This window comes from Mastigoproctus giganteus, chromosome 11 (genome assembly GCF_048544385.1).
Source record: "Mastigoproctus giganteus isolate SK-2022 chromosome 11, ASM4854438v1, whole genome shotgun sequence".
NCBI lineage: Eukaryota > Metazoa > Arthropoda > Arachnida > Uropygi > Thelyphonidae > Mastigoproctus > Mastigoproctus giganteus.
The window spans coordinates 142,362,274-142,378,713 of NC_143585.1; the positions used below are offsets into that span (position 1 = coordinate 142,362,274).

The 16,440-nt window shown below is 36.4% G+C and overlaps 1 protein-coding gene across 1 annotated transcript in view; it reads left to right on the forward strand.

Moving 5' to 3' along the window:
* Positions 1 to 16,440, forward strand: part of LOC150078485 (deubiquitinating protein VCPIP1-like) — a 326,611-nt gene that overhangs the window by 71,791 nt on the left and 238,380 nt on the right. Inside the window, exon 5 of the mRNA XM_090384583.1 lies at positions 14,322 to 14,561. Within this exon, the coding sequence (XP_090240709.1) occupies positions 14,322 to 14,561 (240 nt within the window). The remainder of the gene's footprint in view (positions 1 to 14,321; positions 14,562 to 16,440) is intronic.

Consider the following 16,440-nt stretch of genomic DNA (forward strand, 5'->3'; position numbering starts at 1 on the left):
AGTAAATTCTAAGTGGGAAGCATTCAAGGAATTAATCGTGGATGCTACTAAAAGTTTCATACCTATTAAGAAATATTGTTCAAGGTTTAGGCCTAAATGGTTATCAAATGAACTAATGAGACTCGTAACAGAGAAGAAAAATGCATGGGATGCATATAAATTATCAAGCAACTCAGAAGCCTATGGCAGATATAAGGTAGTCTGTAATAAGGTCACAAAGGATAGGCAGGTGAAGGCAGATTACAAGAAATCTTTAGCAAAGGATACAAAGCAAAAAATCCTAGGCTAAAGATGCTAAGAAAAACAGCAAGGATTTCTTTACTTATATAAACTCTAAAAGGAAGGGGATTAATCTGATTGGTCCACTTGACATCAATGGTCCTGTTGATGATCCTGCTTAGATAGCAAACAAACTGAATGAGTATTTTGCATCTATATTCACACATGAGGAATTATTAAGGTTTGAAAATAGCAGAAGGTTATCAAATTGTAGCAGGATACTTAATGATTTTGTAATAACTGAGAGCAAATGGAGGAGAAATTGTTGAAGTTAAACATAAGAAAAGCACCTGGGGTGGATGGGATCTATCCAGTTATATTAAAGGAGGTGGCGAAGCAACTAAGCAAACCCTTAGCCATAATTAAGAGAGCATCCTTGGACTCAGGGGAGGTTCCCACGGACTGGAGATGTGCAAATGTATCCCCAATTCACAAAGGGGGGATTGTAGAGTGACACGAGTAATTACAGACCAGTTAGTTTAACTTCTGTTCCGTGTAAAATAATGGAGTCACTTGTTAAAGATGCATTGCAGGATCATCTAGACAAGACTGCAGCAATAATTCAGACACAGTGTGGGTTTGTTAAGGGAAAGTCTTGTCTGACAAATTTGATAGGATATTATGATGTGGTTACAAAGGAACTGGATGCAAAAAAATGATTTTGATATCATATATTTAGATTTCAGGAAAGCTTTTGACACTGTTGCGCATGAAAGACTATTGTACAAATTGGAGCAGAATGGTATTAAGGGTAAGTTGCTACAATGGATAAAAGGATGGTTAAGTGGGAGAAGACAGTGGGTGGTAATCAATGGGTGCTGCTCTTCGTGGACTAATGTTATTAGTGGAGTCTCATAGGGTTTGGTGTTTGGTCCACTGTTGTTTTGTATATTTGTCAATGATATTGATGAAGATATATCAGGCTTAGTGTCGAAGTTTGCAGATGATACAAAGGTTGGCAGGGTTGTTAATGACAGTGTGCTACTGCAACAGGATCTAGATAATTTGGGCAGATGGGCTAAGAAGTGGCAACTGAAGTTTAACCTTGAGAAATGCAAAGTACTGCATATGGGTAGAAGTAACCCGAGAGAAACGTACCAACTGTGTGATACTACACTTAAGGTGGTAGAAAATGAAAAAGACCTGGGAGTGATTGTGCAGTCAGATATGAAGTTTTCTGAGCAATGCAGACAGGCTGCCAGGGCAGGTCATGGGATTTTGTCAATGATATATAGAAAGTTTGCTAGCAGGGAGGAGGTGATTGTCCCTCTGTATAAGGCAATTGTTAGGCCACGCCTTGAGTACTGCGTACAGGTCTGGAGGCCTCATTTTAGGAAGGATGTAGATTTGCTTGAAAGTGTACAGAGAAGGGCAACAAGATTGGTGAGGGGAATGAAGGGATCCTCTTACAAAGAGAGGCTTAAGTTCTGCAAATTGCAGTGGCTGGAGACTAGGCACCTGCGCGGTGACCTGATTGAGGTGTATAAGGCCTTGAATGGGTTGAGCACGCTGAATTTTGATGGGATCCTCCTCCGCTTGTTCAGATTATGAATTCATTGATTAGGGCATAAATTCAAATTAAGAAAGGACAGATGTAGAATAGATGTGCGGAAATTTGCGTTTAGCCAGCGGGTGGTTAATTGCTGGAACAAACTTACACTGTCGTTGTGGAAGTTGATAGGTTGAATAAATTTAAGAAGGAACTGGACAGGCATTTGGAGGGAATGGTGTGTTTTTTTTTTTTTTTTGGGTGATGCTGCATAAGCTCTTGCTTTCTTGCATCACATGCCACTACTACTACACAATATTATTACTACTCAAAAGCTCATCCAAAGAGGAATCGAACAATATAAGTCTTGACTGAGGTTGTTGCGGTCAAATGTCGAAAACGGGCAAAAAGGCAGCAGCTCAAAAGCACATGTCCTACATGTATACTATCGTACCTGAGTATAGATGTATATATATATATGTATGGGTTCTATTTATGTATACATACATATGGGTTTATGTATACATACATATATATGTATGTATACATATACATAGAATTTAAGGTTGAAAATGATTGAAACTATATGTGTAAACCTGTTTACAGATATATTTTCAATCATTTTCAACCTTAAATTCTATAACAACCAAGGATGAACATGTGCACTTCTATTTCCTTGGGCATATTTTATCTCTGTTTCAAAATTAAATTTATCCATACTAATCCCAATTTTAAACTCAAATTAGTATCCATCCTACCCTAAGGATCAACTGCAGATTATACAAAATGTGAGTACCGTAAAATTAAGCCACGCTATTAACTTGGGTTTATAGTTATAAAGTAATCTGGAAATCCGTTATCAATCAGCTTAGATCTAAATTCTATAAGGGTTTCTATAATATTGTCATTGTTACATATTGTAATCAGTCTAATGCATTGAGAAACAGCGCCTCCGTAGCCAGTTGGGAAGGAGCAGCAGTGCGTAGCACACGCTTCTTGATTAGACCGGGGTTTGAACCCGTCACCACCAAATACGGAGGATGTGGAAAGGTCAGGGAATGACCACCGCATATCCTGGAGCAATATTCATTTAGAAACTTTGGAATACCAGTGTGTAAGGTTTATTGATTTAAATCCAAATTCTTTGCGTTTATCGTATACTTTAGTATATAAAGTTTTGTCATCTATGTCTAGATATGTAGCTTTTTTTGTACTATATTTATTACACTCTATCTCTAAATCTGGAGAGTAGTAGTTAACTGCTTCTGTAAGAAAGTTAGGTTTATTTATCACTAATAAATCATCAATATATCTGTAAAGTTTTGTTCAAAATGATGCAGATAGAGGTTGGCAACAAGACAAGAACTACAAGCTCCCATAGCTATACCAATATGTTGTTTGTATACAGTAATACCCCGAAGTTACGCGATAGGTGGGTCCGATGAAAATCGCTTAAGTCAAATTCGCGTAAGTCGGGGTACAACTTTGCATATAAATACATATAAATTTTGTTTAATTGGGACCAAGGACTAACAAAAACAGTAGTTTAGAAGAAAAATATTAATAAAATTGCAGTTCTTTATACATATTAATACAAAATATGTATTAAAAAAATAAATGACGTACATAAAAAAGTTATGTCGATGGCTTCATAAAATCTAACAAATTCGTCTGACGACCCAGCGCCTTCTTTTTTTCACGCAGAATTTCTTCGTAGCAAGCTAATAATTTTTTTATTCCTTGCTTTGTAACTATAACACGTTCTTCGTTGGAGTCTGTTTTCTAAAATTTTTAAGCCCTTTTCAATTTTCAACCTGTCAAGTTTGCAATTGTCGTGCTTTTCGCCGTTGCTTCATTTAGGCCTGTAGCATGTTCAATATCACATGGTCTTTCATTTCGCTCAAAGCGTTTCACAATTTCATATTTTTTTCTATCAACAGAGGCGGACTGGCCATAAGCCTTACCGGGAAAACCCCGGTGGGCCGGTGTGATTTTGGCCATAAACCATAGTATGAGGCCACTTTAAATTTTCCCGGGTAAGAATTTTTGACCCAGTCCGCCTCTGTTTATCGATAATTGCTTTTCTTTTTCTCTCTGAATCTGCAGTGTCTTCACCAGGATGCTTCCTTTTCACACCTTCCTTTTCACATCATTTTTAGGCAATAAAGCACAATTACAAAAGAGGAGGCACGCCTGATACGCATAAACAAAGCTGTGCACGTGTAGCAACTGAATAAACAACACCATAAAGGCAGAGATACACTATTAACAGCTCACATTTCTAGAGGTTACTACCATAAAACAATAAAAATCCAGTTGCGTTTCTGCTAGTGAAATCTGTTATAAACTGGTAGTAAACTTGATCTAATTGCATACTGATAGCTGGAATTGTGTTGTTTTTTACGTTATTATGGCGAAATGTTTTTCCCCTTCACTGATATAAAAAACATAAATACATTTTCTGAATCTTCTCTTCATTCCTATCGTGTTGTGTTCGGTTGGGGTGATTCTGCGTTCGACTGCCATTTCTTGTAAACACAACGGCGAATCGTGCATAAGCCAATTCGGTTCGTGTTATATTATAAGATATCATTACCGTATTTATAAATAGTGTATGATCGAATTTGTGTAGTGTAAACACATCTTATACGAGAACTGACTGTATACGGCTCGACCGACTTGATCCATTTCTCTCATGAAAACGATGTAATTTCCGACAAAAGTTCAGCACGAATTCGAACGTACACATATAAATACGACAGTTGGAATACAAATTCTTGTATATGTGTGCAGCTGAGGTGCAGCAAAGTTGAATTTTGTTCATCTTTCACTCTCATTCTCCACCGTCGAACCGTATATTGACAACATATGAAAAACGACCTTGAAGATAGTGGGCGGCAGTGTTGCCAAACGAAAATATCAAGAACCGCGTAACTCCGAGTTCGCGTAAGTCGGGGTATTACTGTATACTACTTCCGTTAAAAATGGGGCGCCTCCGTAGCCAGGTGGGAAGGAGCAGCAGTGCGTAGCACATGCTTCTTGATTAGACCGGGGTTCGAGCCCGTCACCACCAAATACGGAGTATGCGGAAAGGTCAAGGAATGACCACCGCATATCCCGGAGCAATATGGCCTTAGTTGCTAATGCTCCTAAAAACCAAATAACAAACAACAAACAAACCGTTAAAAATGTAACTGTTGAATGTACATAAGTTAATTAGGTCATCCCAATAATTCTGTTGGCAAGGTAATATATTTTTATATTATTTATAATAATTATTGAACACTGTTTTTAAACTGTTGTGTAAAATACTAGTAAATAGATTTTTAAAGTCGAAAGTATGTATCTGTTCTATTGTATTGTTGTTAGTATTTAAATATTCTAATATTGGATTGTTATTGGGAATTATTCTAGACTTACCTATTTTGCTTAATATGATATTTAGTAGGGCTTCTAGTTTTTGATGTGGAAACTTGGCATAACTATTCATACAAGAAGTAATGAATCTAAATCCTATAGGAGATTTATGGAATTTAGGTATACAGTGTATATAAGGAAATTTAGTGTTTAGGTTTATTAATTTTAACTTTTTGTGCATAGCTAGTAGTTCCTTTATAATGGTGTTACAGTTATTGGTTACTATTCTATAAGTAGTGCTATTATTTAGTTCTTTTAATAATGTTGAAGAATAGAATTTTTTGCATATATAAAGCTGTTGTTGTTGGCTGCTTTGTCTGTTGTTGTTATCATGAACTTAGTTTGTATCTTCTCTAATTGTCGTTTAATTTTGACCATATCAAAAATTTTAGTGGGTTGTGTTTTTTTATGTATCAAGCATATCTGTTTTTCTATGGCTTGGTACGTAAGAGATAACCACATGTGGAAGGCTTCCAATGGTATGTTATACTTATATGCTAGTTTTAAGCAAAAATGCACTAAATTTAAGTGTATTTGTTTATTTATCATATTTGAACTACTGATAGTATTAGGCCTAAATTTAAATCCATAAGATAATAATGTGTTTATGGTATTTATCCGCATGTGATTGATATTGAGGCAGATGGCAAAAATATTCAGCCTCAATATCCTCTTCTCTGTCTTTCCTCAATTTGAATTTATACCCTCTCAGGTGATTGTTCTGAGCAAGAGGAAGAATCTCATCAGCATTGAGCATGCCAAACCATTCAAGGCTTTATACACCTCTATCAGATCACCTCGCTGGTGCCTAGTCTCCAGACACTGTAATTTGCAAAACTTAAGCCTTTCTTCGTAAGAGCACCCTCTTTGTTCCATTCACTAATCTTGTTACCCTTCTCTGTACTCGTTCCAGCATCTCTATATCCTTCTTGAAATGAGGCCTCCAGACCTGTATACAGTACTCTAGGTGTGGCCTGACCATTGCCTTATACAAGGGAATAATCACCTCCTTATCCCTGCTAGAAAAATTCCTGTATATCATTGACAAGACACCATGAGCTACTCTTGCAGCCCATCTGCACCGCTCAGAGAACTTCATATCTACCTGCACAATTACCCCCAGGGCCTGTCAGTGTATTACCACAGTGTTGATACATTGCTCTGGGATTGCTGTTTCCCATATGTAGTACTTTACATTTGTCAATGTTAAACTTCATTTGCCACCTCTCAACCCATCTGCTCAACCTTTCCAAATCCTATTGCAGCAGAATACCATCTGTAGTGTCCTTAACAACCCTGCCAACCTTTGTATCATCTGCAAACTTGGACATTAAGCTTGATATACCATATTCAATATCATTTATAAATACAGAAAACAATAATGGACCCAACACTGAACCCTGAGGTACTCTACTAATAACATTAGTCCACGATGAACAGTGTCCATTGATTACCACTCTGTCTTCTCCCCCTCAACCACCCCTTTATCCTTAGCAGCAATTTGCCTCCAATGCCACACTGCTCCAATTTGTGCAGCAGTCTTCCATGTGCAACAGTATCAAAAGCCTTTCTAAGATCCAAGTATATAATATCAAAGTTATTCCTTGCATCCAGTTCTTTTGTGCCTGCATCATAGTATCCAATCAAATTGGTCAGGCAAGACTTTTCCTTAACAAAACCATGCTGTGTCTGAGCTATAACTGAAGTCTTGTCTAGATGATCTTGCAGTGCTTCTTTAACCAGTGCCTCCATTAATTTTCCTGGAACAGAAGTTAAACTCACAGGTCTATAATTACTTGTGTCAGCCTTTGATCCTGCTTTGTGAATTGGGGTCGCATTTGCACATCTGTAGTCTATGGGTACCTCCCCCGAGTCCAAGGAAGCTCTCATAATTATGGCTAAGGGTTTGCTTACTTTCTTTGCTGCCTCCTTTAATATAACTGGATAGATCCCATCCACCCCAGGTGCCTTTCTTGTGTTTATCTTCAACAATTTCTCCTCCACTTTACTCTCAGTTATTACAAGATTATCTAGCTTATTGCCAGAGTTGAATACACCTTGGGCATTCCCCTCGCTGAATAACTCCTCATGTGTGAATGTCAATGCAAAATTTTCATTTAGTTTGTTAGCTACCTGGATCATCAACAGTTGAACCATCGAAATCAAGTGGACCAATCTGATTCATCCCCTTCCTTCTAGAGTTTACATAAGTAAAGAACTCTTTTTTTTTTTTTTGCATTTTTTGCCAAAGATTTCTCGTAATCTGTCTTCGCCTGCCTAACCTCCTTTGTAACTTGGTTACAGATCAACTTATATCTATCATAGGCTTCTGTGTCACTTGTTAATTTATATGTATCCCATGCTTTTTTCTTCTCTGCCATATGTCTCATTAGTTCATCTGACATCCATTTAGGCCCAAACCTTGAACAATATTTCTTAGTTGGTATGTAAAGCCTAGTAGCATTCCAAGATAAGTTCTTTGAATGCTTCCCATTTTGAATTTGCTGTTGGTAACATCATCAGTTGGTCCTACTGTATAGAATTTAAATACTGTCTCATACCATCGTAGTCGCCTTTACGAAAGCAAAAACCCTTCCCTTTACCCCTTTGTGTAAATCCCTCTTCAGCACAATGTGATCACTACCACCTAGGGGTTCCTTTATCTGTAGATTCTTAATGCATGAAGAATCACTTCTGATAATCAAGTCAAGAGTATTACTTCCTCTAGTTGCCTCCCGAACATGCTTATGTAGAAAACAATCATCCAATAAATCCCCAAAAGCCTTGCTAGTGTGAGTGACCAACCCACAAATTCCAGTCAATATCTGGGAAATTAAAATCCCCCATTATAAGACTCTCTGATTTACTGGCCCACTCTATTTCCCTGTACAATATCTTATTATACTTATCAGAGTCATTAGGCCTATTGCACACTCCTACTCTCAATTTTGATCTCCCAATGCTTAAGTCACACCAAACTGACTCGATATTGCACTGTCCAGCGATGTCGACTGGCTTCACTTCCTTGGATTTTATGCGTTTCTAACTAATAGCATAACCCCTCCAACCTTCCTATCCTGTCTATCCTTTCTGTACACATTGTACTCCCCAAATTCTAGTTCTGCATTCCTTATATCTGTGTGACACCACGTCTCTGATATCCCAACAATATCTGCCTTTGATGCTTTGAGCAATACCTCAAATTCATCAAATTTATTTACAAAACTCCTAGCATTGGTGTATACGCAAGTATATATGCACGTGTTCCTATTCTTAGCTACCCTAACACAACCCATGTGTTTACTTGTACCGCAATGACTCCCAGCAGTGTCTGAAATATCCAGCATCTTGTTTTCCAGGCTTCTGCTCATTCTAATAGAAGCATTGCAAGAATCACTTTCACCTCTGCCAGTGGCTATTGTTAATCTATTAGTCCTTGTATTCCCCCCAATCTAGCAGCTTACCGACTCACCTAACACTGCCTTGATAGCATCAGCAAATATTCTTGCACCCTTTCTATTTAAGTGTATCCCATCCCTGTAGAAGCAGACTCTCCTGTTAACAAGTACAGGCCACGCCGAAAAAAATTCTACCTCCTTGAGCCTTGCACAATCTTTCCAGGTCCAAATTGATTGACAAGCCTCTCAATATATACTGCCTTCTATCGTGTCCGGACAGAATTGCAGACACTTTCAAATTCAACTCTAATTCACGTCTTTTATTTTCAATAGTGACTTGTACTTTTTAAGTAATTCTGCCAGTCTCCTACTCTTAATATCATTAGTGCCAACGTGTACAACTATATCACCTTTTGTGCTCTTAAAAGATGATATCTGTTCTACAATGTCATCAACCTTTGCCCCTGACAGACATATCCTGGTCCTGGTCCTGTTCCACCTATCCTTTTTACAAAGCATGTTCCCCGTTTCCCTGACAATAGAGTCACCAACAACTACTAGTTCCTGTGGGACCAGTGCATTCTGCCTTGGGGGTTGCCGCTGTGTTGTGTGATGACCAAGTGCAAGCTCTGGCGTTGATGTGGGCAGCTGAGAGCTTGATGGGCCCCTCAATTTAGATCCATCGAGGGCATCCACCCTGTCCTTCAAGTTCTCATATAGGCCCATAACAACGCTGAGTTGTCGCCTGATTTCGTTATACACCCCTTGCATCGCACGCACACACACACAAAGAGATCCCCCATGGTAATATCATGTCCCCTACCTGATTGCTCCACAAACGTCATGCAAGCAGTGCATTTTAAAAGGCTGTAATTCAGAGGGCAACTGCCCCCTCTGTTCTTCCGTGAGCCACAGCACTCCCATTAGCTTGAGCCTTTTGCTTTCCTGCTCTGGTCTGAGTCATGATTTCGATTTAATTTCAGTAAAATTTCAATTTCAGTACAAAATTATAACCCTGAACTTGTATCCCAACACAGTTATAATGCTATATATATTTTTCAGTATCAAGTATTATCTACGAGTTCCGTTTATATAACTTCCGTATGAAGTTATGTATTAATTAATTATGTTACGTTTGTAATCTAAGTCGTTATATGTATTTAGTTAAAAGTACAATTTAATTGACTATACAGTGGTACCTTGGATTGCGAGTAACTTTGTCTATGAGTGTTTTGCAAGACGAGCAAAAATTTTTATTAAATTTTACTTGATAAACGAACGAGGTCTTGCAATACGAATACAGTCAGTCCTCGTGTAACACGTGTTTACACTACACGAATTCGATCATACACGATTTATAAATACGCGAACGATAGCTTATATAACACGAACCGAATTCGCTTATGCGCGATTCGCCTTTGTGTTTATAAGAAATGGCAATTGAATGCAGAATCACCCCAACTCAATGCAATGCGATAGCAATGAAGAGAAGATTCTGAAAATGTATTTTTTTTTTTTTTTTTTTTTTTTATGTTTTTTATATCAGTGAAGGGGAAACACATTTCACCATAATAACGTGAAAACCAACTCAATTTCAGCTATCAATATAATCGCAAATTCAATTAGATCGAGTTTACTACCAGTTTATAACAAATTCCACTAGCAGAAACACAACTGGAAATTGTTTTTATTGTTTTATGGTAGTAACCCCTAGAAATGTGCTTTAGTAAAATGTGAGGTGTTAATAGTGTATCTCTGCCTTTTACGGTGTTGTTTATTCAGTTGCTACACGCGCGCAGCTTTCTTTATGCATATCAAGCGTGCCTCCTCATTTTGTAATTGTGCGAGCGATGAATCTGTTTAACGACAATGCAATTGTCATATTTCCGTGAAATCCTCAAGAGGAGGCAAGTGTCAGTGGAATGGTTCCTTGTTAAAGTCGCACAAAAATAAAGAGTCAACAGATAGCAGTGATTCCGTTGGTGACAGTTAAAGTCGTCCTACCACAAATCCGATTTCTTTATGTATATTAAATTTAAATATTAAAAATATGAAAAGTTATGTATGTATTTTGTATTAATCATTTTTACAGTATATGAATATTTTTGAGTTTTGGAACAAATCATCTGGGTTTCCATGATTTCTTATGGGAAAATTCGCTTTGATATACGAGTGCTTTGGATTACGAGCACGTTTCCGGAACGAATTATGCTAGCAAACCAAGGTACCACTGTATTATATTATATACTGTACTATACTAAGCTTAAGCTATCTAGTTTGGGATATAATGTGTCGTATAACAATGGCGACAAGTTACGAACGGTAAGTCTATGGACACTTAAGTATTAATTTACTTCCAAATCTCACTGTCTCAATTCAGAATAAACTAAGGATCCTGACTAGGTCTATCAGCTACTTATAGAAAATAATTTGATGTAACAATTGGTCAATAAACCGGCTAAATATTGCTAAAAAACTTCTCGTTCAGTGGAGCTGCAACTTGTAACACGTGGATTTAACACCCTTACTGATACTTTTTGCAATTACAAGGCCGAGTAAAGAATAAATACACCAGATTAATCAGAAAATCACAAAATAATGCTATACTACTAAATTTAAATCAAAAGTTTTAGAAAAACAATTTCAAATCAATAAATAAGAAAATCCACTTAGCGGCTCTGAACACTTCTGGCTCCCACTAGCCTCGTCAATCTGCTGACGAGGCTAGTGGGAGCCTCGTCAGTCTCAAAATTAGATGATTTATTTCCAGGGTTTGGCCACGTAGGCCTGCATGGGCTATTTTAGTTTTTATAAGTTATTTTGGCCTTATGGCCTACTGTAAACTGTATACTGTTGTGTTCATATACATGTTCAGCATCTGTATAGTACTTATTGTGCTTTTACTATAATAACTGGATAATAGATTTAATGCTAATTAAATGCTTATATTAGCATTAAATCTTTTTAATGCTAATTTAAGCACTCATTGTATGTTAATATTATAAGAAATGAAATTTCTTGCTGTTTATGACACAGCTTTCAGAAATTTAAACTTCTGTGTAAGCAAAACGATGAATGTGGAACTATTAAAAGTAATTGATAATTGAAACAGTCAAGCTTTTCTACAATAAGGATTAAGTATCTTCTATTTTTCTTTCATTTTTCAAGAATGTTGATAATATTCTTATAGGAATATTAAACTGCTTCGCAGTTTCTGTTTTGGCTTACTCCATCTTATTTAACTTCTTTGTGATTTGGAGTTTAGTACCCAAGAATAAATCATTTTATTTTTGCTTTGTATCCATGTTAAACAGTGGTAGTTTTCACTTTTGACACAAAAGGAATGTCTATTTCACTAAAAAATAAAAGTGGTACAAATCGTGAAATTTTCACTCGTACAGAATAAGTTAATGCTGTTGAGTGACTGGTTCATGCATGTGTAACTACAAAATGCAGTGTGTTCTTGTATTCTCTCTGTTTTGTGGGAACTCTTCTGACCTCATATGGTCATCCTAGAATATAAACAGAAAATTAATTTTATTACACCAATGCCCAAGCTGCAGCATGAATTATGGCCATTGTGTTTTAGTTCTGCTCATATTTTGCTTTAAGTTGATGGATTTGATTCCCCCACTCCTGAACTGATACTGACCATTGCAACTAGGTATTGCAGTGCAATTGACATGCTGTACTAACTGTACTAAAAAGTATGATTATATTATTCATTGTTCAAACATTAAATTTATTTGCACCATGAATAGCAAAATACATATTAACTGTAGTTTGTATTAAACAAATATTTTGACATGAGAAGGGGAATATCTACTCTCTATAAATGAGAATTTTGTATAAACAATATTGTATTAATGAGGTCTTCCTGTATATACGAGGAGGTATCAAAAAGTTCGTACCCCGACCTAGATAAAACATCACTAGGAAGGTGCTGTTTTTAATATAAGTTGTCTACATATTCAGTAACTAACATGTGAAATTCATTCCTGTAGGTCAGGGGTGTCCAACCTACCGCAAATTATTTTTATACGGCCCGCGCACGGAAAGTGACCTGAAACAGCATTTTAAACTTTGTTAATTATCAAATAAACAATTCTCATTAAATGTTTTGTTCAGTAAATGTAATTGTATATTGCACTTAATAAAATTTTCAATTTTGGGTGTATCATTATATTTATTTTTTCACCTTAATATTGAAAAGCAGTGATCCTTTTTAGGTTGTAAATTTTCTGAATTGAATATTTAAAAACAAAAGTAAGGTATTTTTAAAAAAAAAAACAAGAGTAGTTCATATTTTTATAATTTTATTAAAATCTAAAAAATATATCACTGACATAGATTTGTTGCATATAAATGTTGGGAATTTGCATTTATATATATGTATATAACCTGAAAATAAAAAACAGCTACATGGAAACTTCCTTGTACATATAACAAGATAAGGAAAATGTAACACACTAATTTTTCTCAAATCACTCAGTGTGGCCCACGAAACAAATCTATATCTGAATATGGCCCCTGTATGGGAAAGGGTTGGACACCACTGCTGTAGGTGATTGTATACTGGAGGTGGACCGCAGAATCTGAGGAAGGATGTTATGGTTGATAAAGTGGAGTGATCAAGTACCTGCATTTGCATGGCAAGAAAGCTCAGGAAATTGTTTGTTGTTTGTTTTTTAGGAGCATTAGCAACTAAGGCCATATTGCTCCGGGGATATGCGGTGGTCATTCCCTGACCTTTCCGCATCCTCCATATTTGGTGGTCATGGGCTCGAACCCCAGTCTAATCAAGAAATGTGTGCTACGCACTGCTGCTCCTGTCCACCTGGCTACGGAGGTGCCCTCAGGAATTTAATGAAGAAATGAAAGCTGTGTATGGGCAGAATTGTCCATCCTATGACACTAAAAAAGTGGAAACGGGAGTTCCAGTGTGGTCGTAGATGTATCTTTGACGAGCCAAGAGAAGGAAGGCCATCAACATCCACAGACAGTGAGATGGTTGCAAAGGTTCAGCAGCTGCTGTCGAGTGACAGACGTGTGACAATCCGTTTCATCGTAAATGCAGTGGGAATTAGTTATGGGTCTGCCCACAGCATTTTACATGATCATGTCTAAGGTCTCTGTACAATGGGTTCCAAGATTGCTGACACCTTTGCAGAATCATTGTCGAATGCAATGTTTTTACCAACTTTTGTTGCCCAGTGCGACTTTGAACTACTGCAGTCCCCACCCTATTCTCCTGACCTAGTACATTCAGACTTGTTTCGAGAAATGAAAAAACCACTGTGTGGACGCCACTCTGATTCATCTCAGGAAGTCGTCAATGAAATGGAATCATGGTTTTTCAGGCAAAAAAGTGCAGATAATATCAAGACTTTAAATAACTGATCCATGGGTGGAGAAATGTGTTACTATACATGGAGAGTACATAGAAAGGGATTAAAGTTCCTGTGAAGTTTCACCTTTCTAGGGCTTATTTCTAGGTAAGGGTACGAACGTTTTGATACCCCATCATATGTATAGCTACTAATATCATCATTTTCTAATGCGGGTCATTATTTCTTATTGCATTTTGAATAAAAGTTCTTAAAAAATTCTTGGAATTAAAATTTAAAAAATTTAGTCTAATATATCAAATATCTTTTTTTCCTCTTTTTTTAAAAATTTATATACTGTTTTTTCTATCGTATATTATAATATACACTTAAATTTACTTGAACTGTTAGGGCCATTACCTTGTCTTCCGAGAAATCTAGTACCTAAAACATGGGGTGTACCTGAGAGCCTACTTTCTCAATATATTGAATTTGATCAATCTGGTTGTTGTATAATCGGAGGAGATAGAAGTTTGGGTGATGCATACATACTTCGTTTAGCAGCAGCAATGGAAGAAGTATTTATGGAGGAATATGGAGTACATCCAGCCCTGGTAGCAGATGTACATCATTATGCCTATCAGTCTACAGGTAATAAAGTTTATGCATTTGTAATGTTCATATGCATGTTAAGTTGCTTGTTTGTGATGAAGTATTATATTAATAACTAAAGTAAAAAAATAAATAAATTTGAAACTCTCTCTCTCCTCCCTCCCTCCCACAAATACATACAGGATGATTTGGAACTTGCCTATCAAACTTGAAGCATTTGTTAGCAACAGCAATAAAGAAAATTTAAAGATCTTATAAGTGTAGGTCCAACCATATTATCCTGCTGAGTTAGTGCTTGTTGTTATTTTGTTAATCTATTAACATTGGATTCTGAATTATTCAACTTGCATAGCTGTCAACTCTCCAGATTTATGATAGAGAATCTTTTTTCTTTCTTTCTTTTTTTTTTTTATTTGATCTAACCTCTTCTGTGTTTCGTCATCACAATATAGTTGGTTACAAATAGCGATGATTTTCTGTCTTTTTCTTTTTATAAAAGAATAGTAAGATTATGTTAAAATTGGAGTTTTTTCAAAAATTCTGTGAATTTCTACTTATTTTTATTTGCGAATTGGCCCTTAGGTATGTTGATCTACATTGCAAAACAGAAACGTAGGATAATAGCCTTGTGCTCTATAATGTGACCTTTTCATTGCTAGTGTGGTGTGATTTAAATAAGTCTTTCAGTATGTTTTTTTTCTCCAGGCCAACCTTTGACTTTATTAAGGAAATTGATAACATTGATCTGTAATTGTTTCAGAATATAAAATGTAATCCTTCACAATTTTTTTTTTTTGCACAAAATTACAACATTTTTTAATATATTATATTTTGTATTATAGTCCAGATGTGTGTGTATTATCTTTATTATTTAATGTTATATTAAATATTTACATAGTATGTATATTTGTAAAAGAATAAGAGAAGTTTATCTCAATATGATACGTAGAACACTTCCGTATGATACTGTCCAGAAAATAAAATAAAAACAATTAAAAAATCGAAAATCTTACATTACAGTAAGAACTGTGTATATATTAAGTGCAATAGCATCATTAATACACAGCCATTTCTGAATAAACAGAATATTTGTAAGGCGGCATCGTTTTAAGTTATATCTCATATTGTGAATACCTTCACAACGAGTTGCCATGATATTGCACTACTTCGAATAAGTAACGCTTCACCTAAGGAGAAGACTAATGTTACTTATTCTCAGATAGGTACCACCACCCAGATGGCACCGTTTCAGGGCTATTTTGTATATGTGTGGGATAATAACTCGACTATCCACTTGTCCCTATTAGACTTAGAAAAGCAAAAAGGTAGAGGGAAAGTAATAGTAGGAGTGGAAGAGGAAAAGAAACGGTGTAGAAGGATGAAAGGGACAGTAACTCCTTCAATTCACACCACTCAAAAACTCAAGACTCCTCGAATAGGCAGCAATGCTTCCCCAGTGAAGAAGGCTGTTGTTACCTATTCTTGGAAACTCCGGACATCATCAGGCTCCCCCTGGTGCTGTTTCAGGGCTATTTTGAATTTAATGTGAAAAAAAAACCCATTGGACCAGATCTATTAAATCAAACAAATGAATTATAAAATCCAAACCTAAATCATGAAAAATCTTAATTCAGACGATCATTTCAAAGCTATTTGTGAATTTAATGTGAAAAATTACCCATTGGACCAGGTCTATTAAACCAAGTGATCAAACCACAAGTTCCAGTTAAAATCTCCCATTATAAGACATTCTGATTTACCGGCCCACTCTATTTCTCTGTATAGTTATTCACTGTAGTCATCAGACTCATTTCCTATAACACACTTCTACCCTCATTTTCGCTTTCCCAGTGATTATTTCACACCAAACCAACTCAACATTGCACTGTCCACCAATGTCAACTGGATGCACTACCTT